Source organism: Nothoprocta perdicaria, unplaced genomic scaffold (assembly GCF_003342845.1).
Source record: "Nothoprocta perdicaria isolate Ctin4 unplaced genomic scaffold, notPer1 scaffold_8, whole genome shotgun sequence".
Classification (NCBI taxonomy): domain Eukaryota; kingdom Metazoa; phylum Chordata; class Aves; order Tinamiformes; family Tinamidae; genus Nothoprocta; species Nothoprocta perdicaria.
The window spans coordinates 439,107-460,525 of NW_020456087.1; the positions used below are offsets into that span (position 1 = coordinate 439,107).

The 21,419-nt window shown below is 38.4% G+C and overlaps 1 protein-coding gene across 1 annotated transcript in view; it reads left to right on the forward strand.

Moving 5' to 3' along the window:
• FSIP1 (fibrous sheath interacting protein 1) overlaps positions 1-21,419 on the forward strand; it is a 51,174-nt gene that overhangs the window by 14,193 nt on the left and 15,562 nt on the right. The window contains 1 exon segment of the mRNA XM_026051840.1: positions 2,378-2,515. Within this exon segment, the coding sequence (XP_025907625.1) occupies positions 2,378-2,515 (138 nt within the window).

Genomic DNA, 21,419 nt, shown 5'->3' on the forward strand with positions numbered 1-21,419 from the left:
ATGGTGCAGAAAATTGTTGATGTCTTAAGTCCTCTACTTGGATTTTCATTTTGAATTTTAGAGGTAATTAAAATGAAATTAGCTTAGGGTTACATGTCAAAGATGCACGTTCTTTTCTTCCAAGAACTGCATTGGGTATCACTTCCGAAGGGTAGACACTTAAGCACCATGGCTTGATGACAGAGCTGCTTCCTCCACCTTCTAAGTACATTGGCAGGATATAGGAACTATGCTCTGAATCTGAAATCTTTAACGACTGGCTTTAATTAAACTGCAGTACCAGAGTTTAGCTGCTACAGAGAAGCATCCATATTCCTCTTCTGTGCAGTCAGGCCAGCTGGATTCAGACTGCGTTTCCATGACTAATGTTCTCTTTTACATGGGCATGTTTCTCATCAGAACTTTGTTTCTCTCTCAAGCATTTCTTTTTTCCTGGTGCCAATGTAATTAAATATTTAAAAAATTCTTTCATGTTACTCAATATTTTGGGAGGGGGGCAAGTTAAAATGAATATAATTCTGTAAGAGAGAGGAGAATGGTTGCGTGAAGAGTATGAAGGATAAGACCTGAGTATGATGAGTCCGTTTCCCAATTTGAGAAAATGGAAAATAAAAAGGGGACAGAAGTTTCTGAAGAGACTCTAATGTTTCACTACTTAACTCTGGCCTGCCCTCTGTGCCTCTGCTTCTCCCCGACAGGTCACTTTGACAGGGAGCTCTGCCTCAGGGCACGGCTGGAAGCATGGTAACAAGCACATCAGCCTGCCTTGCAGCCTAACGAGATTGTAAGGCACCGAATGCTTCGTTAGGAGGGTTTTGGCTTTTTTAGAACTTTGAAGAGAAGGGAGTGCAGCAGATAATGTAAATTTTCTTCAGATACTGGTTGTTCACATTTATCTAATAGTTACTACAGCTTTGCCTGTTCTAAGGACTTACCTCTTCCCATGTGTAGTGTAGCTAATGCTTGTGTTTCCTGCTTCATCTCTAGGAATTTTAGATCTTTATTAATATCTAATAAATTCCCATTACCTGTATCTGCTTCAGTTTTATAGTAATTGAAACAAAGTGCTTTGAAACTTTGACTGTAAAATGTTTTGCATGCAGTAGTACTTCCTACTTTTATTTAACACAGGTTTCTTGAGAAAAATGTTAGAGAATGAGTATGTTGCCGGGAAAAGCTATAACTTTGTTCATCTGGTGCTTTTACTCTTCAGAGGTGAGAAAACTGAGATTGAAAGAATTAATTCTGTGAAAGCAGACATTTAAAGCTTCATAGTGGTCAAATATCAAAAAGATTATTAAGAACAATTCTGAAAAACACAGCATGAAGCAAAATGCCGCTGTGTTCCCGTATAACTGTGGTGTATGTGCTAGACTGTTGCACCGTATGGTTCTCAGAGCTCCTAAGTGGGACAGAAGAAACGGCAGCTGCTTCCCAGCAGCTGAGCAGCAGAAAGGTGGCGGTGAGCTCTGTGCAAGTGTGGCTTGCATGGGGAACATCCTTCACGTTGCAAGAGTAAGAGAGGATGCCTTTCTCTTTGCCTGAAACTATTTCCAGCAAAGAGATCTGTTTAACACTATTTCAGGAAAAATATATGGAGAATGTGAAGATGAAAACTTCCGGATTGTATGCCCTCTCTCACTGCCACCTGTTTAAATTTTGCTGGTATTGCAAAAATAATACTTTCCAGGGGTGTTTTCTGCAATTTAAGCTCTATTTCAGATAGAAGGCTGAGTTTGTGTGAAATTATCAATTTGTAGTTCTTGCATACAACTCCCAAAACAAAATATTGATAAATAGTATGACATTTAGGGAGTTCTTAGTACCATTAATTGCATGTTCTTGTAGATGTATTTATGACATTGCTTTTTAAATTCAGATCTTTAATGATGGTTGTGTGTTGACTCCTTCATTGCATTGACTCACTTCAGTTTAGAAGATTTGTTTCTCCTTCTCCTTGAGGGCTAGTAAACAGAGCCCCAGATCATTTTTGGCCCGATTCCTCCTTTTTCTTCTGTGAGCTGCCAGCCTAACTCTTATCCCAGAATGGTGAACAGGAGGAAGCTTGGAAACTGCTCCTTCCACTTCCCTGACTCTCTCTGCATTTGTGCTGTTCCTACAGAACATGCTTATCAAGTTTTAGCTATCAAGGTTATGAAGTTTCTCTTCTGATGTGAAAGGGGAGAATTGCTTTATTGAAATAAATTCTTCATTATGCTTATCTACTGTGTTTAAAAATATACTTAATGAAAATTATGTGTTTAATGTGAAATAAACATATTGTTCTAAATTTTTTGATAGAAAAAAACCCACTTTTTAGGAGTTGAAACTATATAAAATCATATATTGAAATTATGCCTGTTCCTTCTTTTGTAAGGAGTCTCTGGCTTATGCAAACAGAAAACTAGAAGTGGTTCCAGGTGAGAAAGTTCTGCGATATAATAAGGAGCACCGGGATCAGCAAAACCGTCTGAAAGAAATAGATCATCAGCTGAAATCCCTGGAGGAAAGTCTGGTAAATCTGCCTTTATTTTTAAAAGATATATTAGATATATTTTTTTCTGTCTCTCCTCAATTTACGAAATTTGGAATTTATCATTCCATCTAGCAGTACAGTAAAATCAACTTTTGCAACCTTTCATATATCCCAAAGAAATTTATGAAACCTAAAGGAGAAAGCTTTTTCTTGGAAATTTCCTTAGCCTGAGAAATATATATTTTTCAGTCATAATATATGGTATCCATTAACATAATATCTTTCAACATACTATCTTTCAAAGTTAAAGAAATCACTGTCCTCCCTTCCTTCCAGATGGAGTTAGTGTGTGTGTGTGTGTGTGTATATGTGTATATGTTCTTATTCTTAACTCCTGACAAGCCTAAACTTGTGTAACCGTGCATATCTCTTGCTTCCTCGTCTTTTATTTAGCAGATGCAACTTATTACATTGTTCTGAAGTTAAAGCTAGGAGAAATAACTTAAAACTTTTTTAAAACTAGGAAACATAAAAAGGAGTAGTGATAGGGGAACCTCAAGGATTTGGTATTTTTCAAATATTTTTATATAAATACACTTTAAAAAATGTGCTATTGGATCTTTACTGAGGGGATTGAGCTCTGGGCTCGATTGTAACAGAATTGCACAAAATTGGGCAGGTTGAATAGAGGGAATGTGAAATCTCTATCCTCGGAAATTTTAAAAGCCTGACTCAGCAGGTCTAGTCTAATATCGGAGCTGGCCCCGCTTTCGTTGGGTGAGACACATCCCTCCGTCAGCCTGGTTCTTTGATTCTACCTGGAAAAAGGTCAGGAATTTCTTTGTGTTCTCTACTAATAATTGTTATTACCCTACATTAACATCATATGGTGCTGTACGAATTATACTTTCTTATACACAGTTGTTCTAGGCTTTATTCCTTGGAGCCATAAACGTGTCGCTGTGCAGGTTTGCTGTGTGAGACGTCAAATCTGTCTGTCTGGCCCCGCTTTGGCTTTGGAGAGGTCTGGGTTCCGCAGGCACCTTCCGCAGGCCGCGGAGCGGGGCCGCAGGCTGGGGCAGTGGCTGTGCCGCAGGGTCTGGCGCTGCGGTGGCCGCATGGCCAGGGTGCGGTGCCAGCGCTGCTGCCTGCGCCGCTGCAGCGGCTACAGCTGCAGCCGCGGCCGCTCGAGAGCCGGTGCTGGCAGCGCTGCAGCTGAGCAGCCGCCGCAGCTGGGCTAGTGGCAGGGCTGGAGCTCGTGTCAGCGCAGCGACTTGTGGTTCAGCCTCTGGGATTGAAGAAGTGGAGCTGATAAAAAGGTGCTCTTCTTGGTACTGGTGAATTTTGCAGGCTTGTGGAGTAGGGGAGCGAGAGCATGGACGGGGAGGCAGAGATGGACCACTCACTTGTGCAACTGAGAGGGCATGTTTAGCTGTTATCTGTTTACAGTATCAAAGCAACAGTAGGACTTGATTTTATTACACTGCTTTATTGTTGCTAAGCAGTGAGAAGATGGGAGACAAACGGAGCAATTCTGTGGTACTTGAGTCTATTGAATGGGGTAAACAGATAAAGGAAATGTGCATATTGTCATCTTTTCCTCACCCCTCACCTTTGCATCTGTGCTGTGTGGCTCCTGGCCTTGTCAATGAGGGAAGTGGCACGGGAGGGCACACGTCGGGAATCGTGCGTAGGATGCAGCAGGCCAGGACATGCAGGGGCTGCGGATCTGCTCATGTGTTCCTGTGTAAAGGGGCCCGCTCCAGCAGCACTGGCCGCCCGCAGTCTCCTGCAGCATTCCTGGCATTTTTCTGTGCCTGAACTGTGTGCCTGTAGAAGTCTAATTGTAGAAGTCTATGGTGCTTATTCACGGTGTTCGTGAGCGCTGCCAGGGCAGCAGCGCGTAGCCCGGGGCCAGGCTACCGTTGCAGTGCCAGGCGCACAAGGGCACTTCTCTGGTGCAGTTGCCTTCATCAACTAATGTTGCTTCTCATGGACTGCTGCTCTGCAGCCCCGGTGAGATTTTAGCCTATGGGTATGGGCTGGCTTGTATTTGGCTTCTGCCAGAAACTTGTGTTGCCAGAGGAAATAAAGAAGCATCCAGCTAAGTATGAAGGAAGGATTTCCCCTCTGATAAAATATATATATGTAGAGAGAGGGAGGGAGAGGGAGCGAGAGAGAGAAGAAGGAGGGTGAACAGTGTTTTGGAAGTGAAAGAAGGACAACCTCCAGAAAACAGCCTCTTCCCCCCCCCCCCCCATCTTCTTTAAGTTTCTTCTAACTGTTATCTTCCAATCATGGATCAATCGTGGAACATACGGCTATTACTGGAAAAGATTGGAAGTTAGCTAGGAAATTTCATTCCCTGAGAATCCCTGAAAAACATGGAAGCTTCTTTGCAGTGTAGGTTGATGCCTTGCTTCTACACTAGAGTAAAAGTTTGGCCATCAATTTTGTTAGCAACGAAACTGCTCTTTGCCAGAAAATGAGATGAAAAGCTGAACTGAATGCTTAGGGGAGAGGGGGATGGCGTTTTTCCAAAATAGTTTAATTGTTTCAGGAAATACTGTTTGTGATTCAATAGGTGGCACTCTTCACTATACGTCAGTAAGAGAATGCCTACTTCTAAGCATATTTTATTGGTGAAAATGTTGCCATTTTTGTGATGTAAACCATGAATTGTGACAAATTTCCTCTCACTTCTGATAGGGCTCCAGATCTGTAACTTCTAAAGTTCAGCTACTTTTTCTAGTTTAGCTAAATTGTTTATTTAAAGTTTAACATTGCTTTTAAACTTCTCCCCAACACCTCTCACTGCACCTTAGCTCCCGTGTGCGGTGGGACATTGTTTCAGTTGGGCCTGTAGCTGATCATACAAAACAAGGCTGGAAGACAGACTTCAATGTACTTTAAAATCTTCATTTAAAAACCAGTCCATATGCTTAAGTATTGCGCTTGAAATAATGAAACTGAGGGCTTTGCAAGTTGAGTTCTTCCTTTATTAAAAAAAAATCCTCAGTGAATTAATATTCCACGGGTTGAATTGTAGGCATTGTTGAAATGCATTGTGAAATTTCAATCCAACCTAAATGTATCTGGACTGTTTCTTGGCCTTGTTGAATTTCTTTTAGGTTTTAGTTTGACCTTAGTTCCCTAGTTCTTCATGTGAAGCCATGGCTGACTCGCTCCACATTCTTGCATCTCTCAGTTTCCTGGAAACCATTGAGCTTATCTTTGTTTGCTGACTTGCATTGTTAACTACTGCTTCAGGGAGGAAAAAATGTTCAGCTGCCAAATGCGTGTTGCTGAGCATCAGGGAGAAGAATTTGTATAGAGAGAATAAAAAAAAAAATGTAGTTATTCTGTAGGTTTCACCTAGCTGGCCATTTTCCTAAATCCAGTTTGATGCTTCATGATAAATAGTGATTTAAAAGCATCCCCAAGCAAACTCTTAGGTGAGATGGGTTCACCTCTGCTGACTGTGGGGATGTTTGGAGGCTGATTCCCTGCTGCCAAAATCCAGACATAGATACTTGTTTTGATGTTTCTATTAAATATTTATATGAAATTCAAATATATTTCAAATCTGTATTAAATATATGTGTGAATATATCTAAATATAAATGCGTGTGTGTGTATGTATCTATATGTATATGATCTTCTTATCATGACTGAGGTATGGATGCATACCTTCACAAGTGCATCTGATTCCGCGGCCAAACACAATGTACAATTAATTATTCAAGTCTTGTAGATAACCTGTGATATCACAGTCATGCTGTTGGTTATTTGAACCCTGAGCTTTTCAGGAAAATGAATATTCCAGTGCTGTCAGGAAACGTTACCTGGAGCATAAAAACCAAATGTTCTTCATGTAACAGTCACTACACATGTGAAGAGAGCAATGAAACTTTAACAATTAAAAGGTTGTTAGTTAAAATCCTAATGATGTTTCTAGAAAATTTATATGGAAAATTATTATTAAAATATTTTTCCCAATACTAGAGCCAGTTAAATGGCAGTGTTGCTTTAGCATCTTCCCGATGCTGCTCTGCTTGCATCCGTGCAGCTGCTACATGGACACACTTACACATTTGTTTGGGCTTTTTAATTTTTTTTCCTGTTTCAACATCTAGGATCACAGTTTCCATGTCTATGACAATGGTTTCTAGCAGTGGGATGATTAAAATAATAATTAACAACTAACTTGGCCAGTGCAAGTGTCCAGTGCAGATGACTTTTATCACTGAGGTGTGCTGATAATGGTCGCAATGTTTTGGTTAGCAGCGGGCAGATGCATCCTTTCGTTTTAGGAGTGAGAGCTGTGTAATTTAGAGTCTACAGTAAATGTCAAGATAGAGATCTGGTGGCTTTAAGTTTGGTGTCTGTGTACCTCCATGTGTCTACGTGGCAGCTGTGTAGCAGGGACCTCATCTTTTCTTGGGGCACTCGAGCATTTTGGACGAAGGTGGGTGCGTAGCTGAAGAGCAGCCCTGGGTGCAGAGGGGGCAGCCCTGGGTGCGGAGCGGGCAGCGCTGATGCTTTCGTGAACTGCATCAAAGTGCTCGAGTCACAAGTGCCTCCTGGACCAGAACTATCTTGGATAACCCAGCAGGATGCTGTTCTTATCGTAGGTATTCTTAATATTGATGTTAATGCCTCATATTTGAGTTTAAGCTATATAATCTTTACGTGAAAATACTGAAAAAGCAATGGTAGTAAAGATAAAAAATATTCATTATGCTTGCTGAGAGAATATGAAGGCCATTAAAACAGGATATTACAGTCCAGGACATTAACTTGAACTGATGATGTGCTGTGATAGCTTTTGATAACATTACAGTTTTACAAGAAAGCTTAAGTGAAATCTGGAAATATTTTTGATGTATATTTCCTCTCCATGTCAGCATAGTACTGCTTATGACTTGTGTTATATACATTATTATATAATATTGCAAAATAGTTGACAATTCCGTACTCATTTTTTGCTCCTAGCATGCACTTCTGTCAAGATGTGATTACTTACTGGTGTGTTACCCGGTGTTAGTTACACCTACTCAGGTAGTACTTAAAAAAAAGATCCAATTCTATTAAGATGACATTAGATGTGTGAAGATGGTGACTGGACTTTGCTGGATATTTTTCCCACCTCCTAATATGAAATATTATTTCATTTTATATATATATAAATTATATGTATTAGTTGAGTCTGACTCAACCAATTGCATTTGGGAGAGAATAGCTTTATTCTAGAATGAGTTACATACACATTGCGATGTAATTTTGTATTTGTGCATCTCCATGTGCAAACCAGGTAGCAGGACTTCTCTTTTCTTGGGGCACTTTGACACCTTAGGCCAAGACAACAAATCTACTTAAATGACTTGGAAAGTAATTACGGTGCTGCTTCTTTATTGGTCGTTCTTCATTGATGGAGTTCATTGGGAAAATTAAATCTAGTTTAAATATTGACTGACTAGTGTTGTTATTACCAGGATTCATAGGGGTAAAGATGGAAAGCCGCAATGAGGAAAGCAGCTTCCAAGTGATAGCAACACGCAACCACAGGCTTCCCGTGCAATAAAGCAGGAAAAGAACTGTGACTTTTTTACTGTAGTAGTCAAAGAGAGGCTGCATGGGGTATTTGTTAAGAACGCTTGTGATTATAGGGCCTTATGAATTTTGGATGCTTTCTCACAAAATACGTGTAGAATAAAGTGAATTCAAGGAATGACAAAAGCAATTCCTATATAATGAAGACGGTATGGTTTGGTATGCGAAGAAAGATGAAAAGTGATGATTATGCAGACATTCACCAAAATCTTTATGAATGGAATGTAGAGAGTGTAATAACTTAACAGTATAGATAGGAAGGGAGGAAATTTTTTTTTTTTTTTTTTTTTTTTTTTTGTATAAATGGGCAGAAATGGCCTTTTCACTTCTCTTGGCATTCTTTATTTTTCTATTGCTGGTGCTTTTCTGTCTATTGTGCAATAGAAAGTGGTAATTTGTTCATGAACCTGGTGCTGCTAAAGCTGGGAACTTGGGAGTGCAAAATCCTTTAAGCTTAATATTAGAAGCTGAATTGTTAGTAGTGACTGAAAAAGGAATTAATGTGCAAATATAAATAGTTTGTGCTAATGGTATATTCTTACTCTCATAAAAATTAACCAGAGGTTAATTATGCTGAGAAAGGAAAGGCTGTACAATATAGGAATGATTTTTTTTTTTTTTTTTTTTTTTTTAATATAGCTGTTTGGTTAAAGGGTGTCTTTCACGGAAGGAAAAGTGATGTGTGCCTTGCTTGTTTTATTGCCAAGGGCTCACAGGAGTGTTGAGCTACAGGGAAAAGTGAGGAAAAGTCAGTGATCCAATCTTTTAATTAATCCCTAATTATGCATCACGGCCTCTTCATTAAATAGATATAACAGGGATAAAAGCCAGTTGTAGCTAATAATTTTCCGATGCTTTTGTGGTTAGTATGTTCCAGTGTTCGGAAGGTCAGCTAGAGCTACCAGACCATAAAATCCAGCCAGCGAGAGATCTGGAACGAAGAGAGCTCAAGGATTTATTAAGTGATGTGAAACTCTATTGTTTCATGCATGTGTTACATAATTGCTGTCACTGCAAGGCTGTTAAAATTCCCTGCTAGTAATAACACGAATACAGTTTTATAGCTTCAAGAGGAGATAAAAGAAGTTTCTTAGTCAGCACTTCAACAATATCCCAGCACATGTCAGTTGTATTATTGGGAGGCCTTCCCCTTGGCAGACGCTCTCCGTTCTGGCTGCGCTCTGGTAATTACCATAGAAATTGAGCAGGGAAATAAGCTGAGCACAGCCTTGTCCCTGTGCCTGTAACCAGGTTGCGAGGAGCGCGGTGTGAACCAGGCATAATTCAGGCTGATTATATTTAGAAGGCCACGTTTTGAAATGCTGCGCCTTTATCTCCATTCAAGTCAGTTTAAACGTAAATTGAAGCTATTTAGTTGCTGTGCAAACAGAACGATCATTCTTTCGCCACAAGGTGCTCTCTATAATAGCATTCCAGGAATTAGTTTAATCCATCTAGGTTTGATTCATAGCCACTAATTATATTTCATCATACCTTCCAGTGCTTTAGATTGTATGTGTCCTCACTTTAATGAGTTGTAACTAGTCCTTAAATTGGGAGCTTTGCACTTTCCTTTTATATCGTAACAGGCTTTACTCTGAGGTTTTTATGGGATTAAAGTACCACAGAATGTCTAGAATAGTGAGCTGAAAAGGGCGATGGATATATATTCTTTTGCAGTGTGTGTTTTTTTCTTAATTTGGTTGATTCTGATCACTTCTTAAATCAAGAGCCCTAATGTAGATTCCTCAGATGACTGCAATTAACTAGACATTTTCTTCCCTGTGATAAATAGCCATCTGTGTAAAAGAGTGGGCAAAGAAAATGAAGATGTGAGTGACCTGATGTTTTCAAAACCTTTTTCTGATTTTAAAAGTGTTACATGACATTTCAATACATAATCATAATTTTAATTGGCATTGTGCTGCAGAAGTCAAAGCATTTTAGAGAAATGGAAATATTAGGAATGATGCAGTGGGCACGGCCCAATAAATGACATGGCCCATGTGTCTCAGGTGGTGGCAAGGCTGCTGAAGTAACTACAAATTTCTGATTTAAATTCTTCTTTTAAAACTGGTGTCATAGAAAGAACTAGGGCAAGCGTGAATGCCATCAGCTTAAAGCCACAGTTAATTACGTCTTGCTTTTCTCAGATTGTTTTCTTTATAGATAGGATATGAAGCTGCAAAACTGTTTTAGAATCTCTAAAGCTGCTTAGGAGAGAACTGTTCCCATCTATTGACGATGAAGAGCATAAAGGAAGAAATTTTAGTTTTTGTTCTGATTTTCACCTCTGTGGAATAAGTTGGTAGAACTTACTTAAAGTTACTAGATTTATATAAATTATATTTAATGTATTGAAATTTCAATAAAATTAGAGGTCCTGTCTTCTAATTTTTAAAGGAGCTTTTGGAATAATACCTGTTTCCCTATTTTGATGATTTTTTCTTAGCAAGAGGGATTGAATTTATTTTAACATTCTTAGTGATGTAAACAGTGAAACAATTGAAATAATAGGTTGTTTTAGTTTTTATTTTTGATCTTTAAATATCAGAATTATGTTTGACTATACAGATATATACATCAATGTCAGAAGCTGCTTCCAGATCACATAGCTGTATCGTGCCAACATCTTTGTTTCAGATATTTCTTTTTCTGCTGCATTTTGTTTGTTGTGATGTGCCGTCCTAAATGTTTGATTTACTTTTCTCGCTAACCAACAGTTTATATATGTTTCACACAGCCCCTCCATGTCCTTTAGAAATAAAGGCACTATATGCAAGCTGGCTACTATTTAGATTAGCTGCTGAATGTTGGGCTGATTTTTATGTGAGCGTCTTTTATGTGAGCCTTGTCATAGGTAACCAAACAGCTATCAGCAAGATACCAGATAGAAATCATCTAATGTCATCTACATCTTCAATTTTAGAGAATTTTATTGCTTCTCTTTCTGTCACCTCATTTTCATGTCTTCTGTGAGAAGAAAAAACGAGATAAACCTTTTATGTAATTCTTTTCTCTATATATACCTGCTATATACTATTGCTTTCATTTGACTGTCCTGAATTGCATTTTTGAAAGATAAAGTCGATTACAGCTGCTGCCAAAATGGTGCAGAATCATCAGAGAAGTGGCTCGGACGAGGTCAGGGGGACCCATGTGCACAGCGTCACGGGAGCAGGTAAGGCTCAAGTCACGAGGCAGGTTTGATGCTTTGGTCAGTTGGTACTTGCTCAGTTTAGCCGCCATCCTATGACAGCCTGGCTTGGTAAGAGCTTCCCGAACGTATTTGCAGTGCTTGCCACAAGTGGTCTGAGCACCCACGCTCAATAAAACCAATGACTCATGGCTGAGAATACGGGAGCGGAAGCCTGGATTAAGCAGCGGAGACGTGGAGACGTGTCACGGTTTGGTGCGTAGCTGAACCCGCTCAAAGATGCAGTCGCATACGATGAAACAGCTCCAAGCTACTAATTACCTTACACTGCCTATTAGTGGGATTTTTGCCAGGTAGAAAGTGATTAGGCTAAATCCAACTTGCGTCTTCACAGTTGACCTCCCTGTAATCTCCTGGTGTGTTTTTATTTTATTTTTTATTTTTTTTTTAAAAAAAGGTGCCAACGTCTTCCCCCCCCTCATGTGAACTAGCATTTCATGAGGAAATGTCTGAGTATTGGCAAACATGAGACTTGCTGAAAAACAACATTCCAGCTCCATGTTTCACTTCTAAAGGTTATTGATTCACTAGTCTTTACATGTTGTTCCTTTACCAACATACATCAAATGGTGAGATTATGAGATTTTCTAAGGCAATGATCAGGCAATAAATAATTTTTAATTGTCTGGTCTCCTAAGGAGAAGTTCTGTAGAACTTTCTTTGAGGAAATTCTTGGATAGCTTGTCTGCAGAGTGGTGGGAAATGACTGATAACTGATTTAATCACTAGAAAATGGAACACTGCTATAGAAAGAAAAATCTATTTAATCATTTTCCTCATGCCTCTCCTTTTCTCCCACTATCCCCCCTCTGCTCTAATTTCTGCTGATACTGGTAACAGAACATTAAGACCAATGTTCACTTGGTTTTCTGTTGAATTAGTTGAATTAATAATTATTTGGACTTGGGAAAGGTTTTCTTAAGTGTGCTTTTTTTTTTTTTTTTTTTTTTTTTTTTTTTTTTTTTTCAACATTGAAGTGCTGCAGAACTAGGACCAAAGCTTCAATACAGGAGGATATGGAATTACATAAGAGCACAATGTTAATTTTACCAGCTAAATTTTATATGGAATATCTTGATTTTAAATGGTTTGAATGGATGTTCACCAACTAAGAAACAATTCTGTAACAACAACTCTGTTCCCTCAGGTTTACTACCATGAGGATGTCTATAGGTACCTCCTTCTGTCTCTCCATATTAATATAAGATGTTATCTGCGACATCATGGCATTAAGTATTTGGTACAGGTGTCTGGAGCTGTGATACAACTTTTGCACTAATGCTCGTGCCTGGACAATGTGGAAAGGGCTCTGGACAGGTTTTGCCTCATTTACCTTTCTCTACTCTCGGCTGCCTGGAGTCCCCAGTTAGACTGTTTCTCTTCACATCTAACACAGGACAAGTTCACCAAGCAAGTTAACCAGGGCAAGTGCTTGGTCTCTGCTTTTGTGCATAGGAGGCTGCTACACGGTTCTTATGTGCAGTTCTTATGTTTAGGCAGTTTTGGACTTGGAATAATATTGGTGACTTTTATACAGGAAATAACAGGAAAAACTTTTATACAGCAAATAACAAGAAAAAAAAATTCACTGTAAGGACACTCAAGCTTAAGGTACAATTTTAACCCTGGTTTGTAATTTTTCCCTAGCCTTGTTTCTAGAACATGGGCTGCACTAAACACTTCCTAATTCAGGTTGTTCTTAATCAGCTCCATTTCCAAATATCTTCCAAGCTCCACTTTTCATAGCAGCAACTTCCTTGAAGGTATGAGCTGCCAGGTGATGTGCGATTTGCCTGCTGTATAGACAGCAAAGTTAAGTTAAATTAAATAGTGTTGATATACAGTTTTGATACTGGATACCACAATCATCTGTAGAGATAAAATGAACTTATTTTTTTAGAAACCTTTTTTGTTGAAAGCTGCAGAGAACTGCTGAAAGCCAGAGAGTACTGTCTAGTTGTGTGCTATACATCTTAAATTCTTCACTAAACAAAAAACAGTAATTTTATATATTTTTTAATTTTTTTTTAAGCAGCACTCTGCACCTATGTGACCTATTTGGTCACATGTGTGACCAAAATCTGTGATGCAGATAAAGGAAAATGATTGGTACCAAGTAGAGATAGGATTGGTTTTGAGCTTTTTTAATATGATAACTCCTAGTGAAAATTTTAAGGGGGGAAAAAGCAGCTGAAAACATTTTAAAAACTAGTAAAAACTATGCAAGCACTATCTGAAAGCTATTTGTTTCATCTGATACAAAAAAAAAAAATATGCAAAACTGAAGCCTTCTGCCCATTCCTGTACTCTTTATGGTAGAGCAGGCTAAGCTTGCAGTGCAGTGACTTCAACAAGGAGGCCCAGTCAAACTAACCAAATGCTCTCTGTAGGGGCCACGTCAGCATTTCAAGCATAATCAACCATTAACATAACTGTGAAATGGATGTTGTCTCCAAAGAGTTGGTTTCATCCACAAAACTTATTGTCAGCCACAGCAGAAAATCATTGGTAGTTGGTTCTTTGAAATAAAATGTTCAAATCTTGGTTACTTGTTATAAAACAAACAAGCAAAACTTCTCAAAATTGCACTTAAAAATTAATATAGGCTAAGGCTGTAACAATGTTCTTTAACTCTTTCCTCCTAGCTTTTCAATGCCTAGCTGTCTAGTGTAAGATGTTTCAAAATAATTAGCATGCATATTTCAGCTTGGTGGATTGACACAAAAATGCAATCTGCAAATAATTAAATAAGAATTAAAACAAGAATAAGCTAGGCTTCTTTTTGTATCTAGATCATAATTTTGAAAGCTAATGTTCTCTCGGCCTTTTATATTTCTTTTCATCATGAAAGGTCATTCTCAACTACTCCAACTCCTGCACTGCCTCTTCCTTCACAGAATCTCTGTGTACCATCTTTGCCTTTACTGGTGTCTGGAGGTTTTCGCTGTGGGTGCAGGAGGTTGGGCAGTTGCTGCTGGGTGCCCTTTACTGCAGGGGTGGCTGAGGACCCTAACAGGGTGCCCAGAGGCTTGTGGAGCCTCCATCCTTGGGGCACTGGGAAGCAGGCTACACGTGGCCCTGGTCAGGAATGTTCTGGAGCAAGCTTTGGACCAGACCATGTCTGGAGGTCCCTTCCAACCACATCTGTTGTGTGATTCTGTAAAGATCAGAGAAAGGGCAATTCCTTGCATAAGATCATGCATAATCCATATAGTAACTTTTTCCATAGATATACAAGATTTTTTTTCTGCCTGAATAACTGAGCTCTTAGGTAGTCTTTTAAAAAACTACCCATATTTGGGATAAGATGCATGTAAGCGCTATAATCACTCGAGAAAATCACTGGAGAAAACCTTGCCTACATGTTACATAAGTAGATGCCGAGTGTCAGTAAATGGCATTGTCTTTGGTTAATTCCATTTGGAGTTTATCTCATATGTATGAGCAGGGCTATGCTCATATTAATTGATTCCATAAATGCTCATGTTTTGCTTGGGCGTCAAGTTGCTGTAAGTTATACAAAAATGTCTTTCTTAAGGATCTTCTAAAGCCTAAGGCGGTCTAAGGTTCTAAGCTTTAGTTAGACTTAATTTATGCTCATTAGGGCAATTTAGTAACACTATAAAGGTCTGTGGAAGTAACTTTACCAGTTTATCTCCTAGAGAGTGATCTCTTGATCATCTTGAAAGTCTCTTTTTTTGGCATAGCTTCCTTGTGCTGCTTTTTAGACTTTCTCAAACCTTTGTACAGGAAAGCAGGGTGCTAGTCTAACTAGGAACATCTGCAATAGCAGTAGCCCCGCTCTGGCTTCCAGCATCCCTGTGTGGATCTGCAGTTGTGGGACCCCCGTCTGGGGAGGAGTGGGGAGCCCTGTTGCAGCTGGAGCTCCATGAGGGGACTGCAGGGTGAACTTCAGCTCACTGCATTGTAAGTTCCTAAGGATTTCCAAGCATTTTGCTTCAGAAAAATGTTAAGTTTTATTTCTTTTGCAAGATACATAATATTTCTAGAAAAGTCTTTTCTCTCACTTTTATTTTCAGTTGTTTTTCTTTCCAGAACACATCTAATAGCTCTATTTAAAAAGTCAGTGTGTGTATGTATACATATATATATATATATATGATACTTCTGTGGTATAAATTTTATAGGTGTTCCTACTTGCATTTAGCATGCAGTATAGAAGTGCAAGCTTAGCAAAATCAGATTGTTTATATTGTAATTATATGCACATTTTTTTAGACTAAGTGCACAAAGAAAGCAAGCTTTACTGATTTCATATTTTAAGGCTTTGTTGTTCTCTTCTGACTATTCACATTGAAATTATGGAGCCTGATTCTGCAGGCTCATGCTTGTAATAGGAATTCAAAGAGGGTTTTATGATTAAAATTTGTCCTGTGTGTTTGGGGGTTGGGTCTGTAATTTGCATGACTATAAATTATGAGAATTACTGAGAATGCCATGAATTATGGCTAGGAGAAATATTTTAAAAAGGAATTTAATAATTCATTTTTACACAAAAGGAGTAGGCCATATTGTGGTTTTCTGAAGATGGCAAAAACATATGTTTTAAGAAAAAAAGGAATGCATTTTTTTGGGTTATATGTAGTATGTAGTTAGTGATATACTTCCTTGTGCATTTTTCCAAGACTTATTTCTGACTTTGCACTTGTTAAAATAAATACCTGATAGAAATATTGTTACAACTCTATTGATGAAATTTATGATTTTCATGGTTTTTTTTTTTTTTTTTTTTACAAAATATACTATTAGATTGGCTTTGGGCGCATCAGTGTGTATTTGCACATGCAAAAGTGTTGAAAATGTCCTGGCTAGGCAGCTAACAAGTAATCTTCAAAAACGCTCCCGAGGCGATAACCCGCACGGTATGTGTGTGCTGTGAGCCAGAGCCTGAGCACCTCTGCGGGCAGATTGCTGCTTCCTCACGCACTTACCCCATTCAAACAGCGTCATGGCCACTGGCTCTCACAAGGGGAAAATGCATATTCTGTACATATAATAAAATAGGTGCAGAATTATAATCGTGTGAGAACCTGTAGAGAACCAAATACCCTGTTACAAGTGAACGTTAGCTGCTTGAGGTGGCTGTGCCTGAGGTGGCAAAAGCAGAGCAGAGGACAGGTATTCCCTCATTTGCTTCCATTTCCAGTCATCTGGCTGTCGAATTCAATCACCTTGTAAATCTGACTTTTAAAAATCGGTCTTACCTAATTACTAGTGAAGAAATGTCAGCCTCCCTGTTAACTTGTAACTAGTATGTTTTCTGTTAAAAAGCTCAAGCAACAACTTATCTATGAATTTCATATAAAGGATAGGATTTTTTTTTTGCTATATGCTTGTTATTTGGCTGCATATGGTTTCTTCTTTCACTCTTTAGATATAGTGTTGGTGTTCTACTTGAAAACCAACAATCTTCAGCTTTTATGGGAAACAGATGGAATGTCTGGAATTCCATTTAGAGAAAGGAATTTGTATCCTGCTGAGTAATAGCAAGACAGWKMWYTTTTTTTTTTTTTTTTTKTKYTCGCAACAGCAGACCTAATATAWTTTAGASWTTTACYGCCAAGATAKAATWTTGTTTCTTAAGTAGCTATGAGGATTATCTCTTGCTACAGATACAATGAAGAGATGAATTAGTCCTTTGTTGGGGAAGTACATTTCCAAAAGGAAGAAATATAAGTCATAAATTATTTTTTAAATGTTTTAAACATTTTTTAAATGTTTATATTAGCATGTTCTTGAGCGTGGTGCAGCATTGTTACAAGTATTCATTGTTAGTGTAGGTGCTTCTCATAATTTAGCAAGTTCAGACCCTCAGAACGAATGAAATTGTAGCCCGTTGCTGAATGCCTTTTGTTTCTGCTGACACCAATGGAAACTGGAGATGCTCAGGACCTTATTGAAAGATGTTGATTCAGCATGTTCTTAAGAAATTTAAATAACTTATTCTTGTGACTTAAGCAGCAGACACTTCTGAAAACCACAAGTGTAGATTCCTTTCTGTTAAATGATTGTAATATAAATAAACAATGTTTATAACTTCTTCTTCTGAGCTGGATATACTATCTTAAGAGGACAGCTTATAGACTTTTTTAGGCCAAAAAATCTTCCAACATCTTTTTCACTGATAGGATTGTGGGAGTATTATTTTGTAGTTTCCAGTTGTTTTTCTGGGGAAAAACATGGTAGTAAGTTAAAGATGATGGAAATAATGTGTTAGAAGAACTTCCAACATGTTCCACGTGGAAAAAAAAATGTGAGGATAACTGCAGCTAATACATTCTCGTGTTTTAAAAGTCGCATCAGTTTTTGAATATGAATTTGATGACTGCATTTTCTCATTTTGAAAACTTGAGCAAGTGCATATGTGTGTTTATATTCATGTTTGATGGCTTTTAGACTATTTCAAGGAGTTTTATTTCTGTGTTGAAACCATGAGAACATTGCCATGTTAGTAAACTATGCCAAATAATTCCATGGTTAAATACAGAGGATGAGTACTGTGCAGGTGCGTTTAAGTAAAGAACGAGTTTTTTTGAGAGCAAATTGTCATCTTTACACAAAAAAAGCCCACCTTTTTTTTTTCTGGAATAGTTCTCTGTGGCTGAAGGCATACTCTTATTGAATGTTTTATATGTTGTTCTAGATATAAAATCTCAGGCATTTCTTGGATGACTTCCAAAAGCAAAAGCTGTGCCACATACTTCTGATTATTAAATATAGCCTCATTATGTTAAAAGTGATGCAGATCAATCACTGTTCAATGTATTATTTCTTTGGTTAGGCTGTGCTAGTAAAGAGGCTCTTTCAAAGTTGCCGTTTTGGTGTTGATGTCACTTGACAGCCTGTACCTGGAAACTTTTATAAGCCTCCCCCAAAATCAAGAAGTCTCAGAGTTCAGTCTCAAAGATTCAGGAGTAAAAGTTCAGAATCTGTGTTATGAAAACAGTTCTCACATCCAATGATTTTTATAAATACTGCTCTCTTGAAATTCCTTGTTGACTGGCTGATTTTCTTAACTATTATTGACACTGAAATCTTTCTTTGAATTTGTAAGTAACAATATATTTGTGATAAAAATGTGAGGGGAATTAACAGAAAACTTATAATTGGTGATATGTTTAAAAATATTATGATGATCATATCTAATAAAGTCTGGTTGTGCTATGTAATGGTGCTGATTTAGATGATCAATTTTGTCCTAGATGTCTGGGAACAGCAGGAGACTCTCTCAGCATTTCATGAAATCTAAACCCCTTGCTCAGTCCAAACACTCTTTCTGTGTTCCCTGTTGTCCAAGCTGAGCCCAAGGCTCTGTTTGGTTGAGGCTTCTCCAGGGCTGTGTGTATCTATTCCATGTGTAGTCGGTCAAGCTTTTCAATCCGAGAGGCTTTTGGCTGCCACTGGGGAGAGCAGCTTCAGAGCCGGGGCAGGGCTGGGCAGACAACCTGCCCGGAGGACACAAGCCCGGGTTTGGCTCTGCAGGGCCACCCCGCGTGAGGTGCTTTTCTTCACAGCAAAACCAGACTTAAGTAGAGCATGGTGGATCACTACCGCATGCTTTAAGGAACGCTGAAAACAATTCTCAAGTGATCCTTGGGATATCTTTGTCTGATTCTTTCTTACCTAAACTCAAACTGTTTTTAATCCTTCAGCCCCTGTTTTTTCTTGCATTGCTTTCAATGCAACACACGTTGTTATTTCTGCCCAAGTTCTCCTCAATGAGGTTGGCGTGGTCCTCGGTTGCTTCTGTTGCTTTGGATTGTAGGGAAGTAGTGTGAATGGGAACTACAGAGAGATTTTTTCCTTCTTAATTTGGAGTATTAATGTGATTATTAGTATTTTTTCTTCTTTTTCTTCTTCTCTCTTCAATCTTGAGCACATGAATGTGAAAACGGGTATTGGCTCTGGTATTGTCCCGAACCCTCCCATCTCTAGAATTCATGACTCCAGGGGAGGAAAATTCCTCTAGTGTGAGATCAATTAATGGCATTGTGCTGGAGAGTAAGCATGAATGGCAGAAATTCAGCCAGTCTCATGAGGAATGTAGCTTCAGGTTCTTTTGTTGTAATATTCAGAACTGGTCTAATCTGTGTATAAAGCTTTGTTTAGTGCATAAGATTCCATCATTTTAGAAGAATACATGAAATACTATTTAGCCACTAATTGGAGATGGGAGGGGATATAGACATTTTCTTCAGCGTCTAGGAAACTATTGTGTAGATTTTATTTAGTCAAAGTGAAACTGTGAAGCTGGAAGCAGTATTATTGATATAGGTGAACTAACTTTTGTGCATATTAATTTAACATTTTAGTAATGCAAGGTGCTCTCTGCGAGTCTGTAGATAGCAGCAAATGGGGGGCAGAGTCAATGTGCATTTGCACAGCCCGTAGATCCACTCAACTGATACGGTTTTTTACCTAAAGCAAAGACCATCTGATGGTCTTCATTGTGTGGAGATAAACTTCGGGCAAATTTCTTTCATTTGGGGAACAGGTTGGTATACCAGGAAATTTATTGATGCATTTCAGTATGTTTGTTGGTAGTCGGCAGAAATTCACATGCAAATGTCACCTTTCCCTCGGAAATAATTCTTCCTATTCCATATTACTACAGCTGAAATTAAGAGATGCTGTTGTGCGATGTCAGTTTTAACATGGTACTTTGTGCTTTGCAAAGAGCAGGCTTTGCGTGAATGCCTGCCCACTTGTCTCTCAATAAGTAGCTGCTGAGGAATGCTGCAAGGCCGTGCAGATGTTTTTTATAATAAAAGACTATTCGCGTATGCAAAAGCATTGCGTGTGCTCTGATTGCAATCAGCTCCTACCTGATCTGGTCATCTTGACTCAAACTGGGTAGTTGCAATAAGTGAAAAGTGGCTGTCAGAGTAGGGCATAAGAGGTGAAAACATGTCTAGAAATGAGAGTTACGTAGCAATGACTTTAGTTCCATTAGTGAATTCAGGTGTTTATCAATATTTGTTGACATACAAAGGCTTTCCCCCTTCCAATTTAAAATAATGCTTCTAAGCCCTACTGTCCTCCCTTTTGTTTAAGATTAATGCTTGACACTTCTAAATCACTTTTCTGTCCCTCTCCATGTTTAGAAGGAGGGAAGAAAAGAACAAAAGCCCCAAACCCTTAACCCTCCCCAGATGTTAGCAGCGTTAAAGCACTGTTGTTTTAACAGAGCACAGCAACAGCTTTGGTACAGGAAATGAGGGCAAATATCTTTTCCTGTGGAAACTATGGCAAGAATTTAAGTAGAAAGACTATTGTTCAAACTAGAGTTTGGTTAAGGTGGTAAAACTGAAACCTGTGCTCTCAAGTGCCGAGGGACTTGTCCAGCACAATTAAGATATTGATTTTATATCTTTTTTCCAAATAAAGCTAGTCATAGTACAGAGCCTCTGAACACCTCTTTAGGACATAGATCCATTCTGCATTTAACAAAAAAACAAGCTAAATTTGAACTAGAAGTCAATTATATCTGTTGTCCAAATTCTGCGCTGAATGTGATCCTGGCTATGGCATGCAAGATCACAGCAATGGTCAGCCATCTATATAACATGTATTAATGTGTCCAATTCAAGGTACAGTTCTTGTTTTGGCATGTTGAAGTTTTCTGTCTTTTCAAATATACTAAGTGTCAAAACAGTTTCTCAAAGATGTATTTATATCATGGGGAAAAAAAAAAGTGTTTCTTTTTTGCTGTGTTTGTCAAGTGATATTACATGAGTGCAAACTCATGCAGTTTGCATGTTGCCTATGATAATATCCTCAGGTCTGTGACATCCTTCCTTACTTTAGGAGAAATCTTCCAGTGTAGTTTGCTATCATTTCAACCATTCAATGTTTCCAACCATTTAAGCATCTCTTTCATTACTAATAAATGATGAGATTGTCAGGACAGACAATGTCAAGCTAGGGCATATTTTTTTCATATTTTAAGCCTTCTTGAACATGACAAAATGGTACATTGGTTAGAATATTAATGCTGTACAGTAGTAAGCCCACATTCCAGAAGTCTTATTAATTAGTCAGAAAGTTATAAGAGGTTACAACATATCCATGAGTATATTCATTGACAGAATA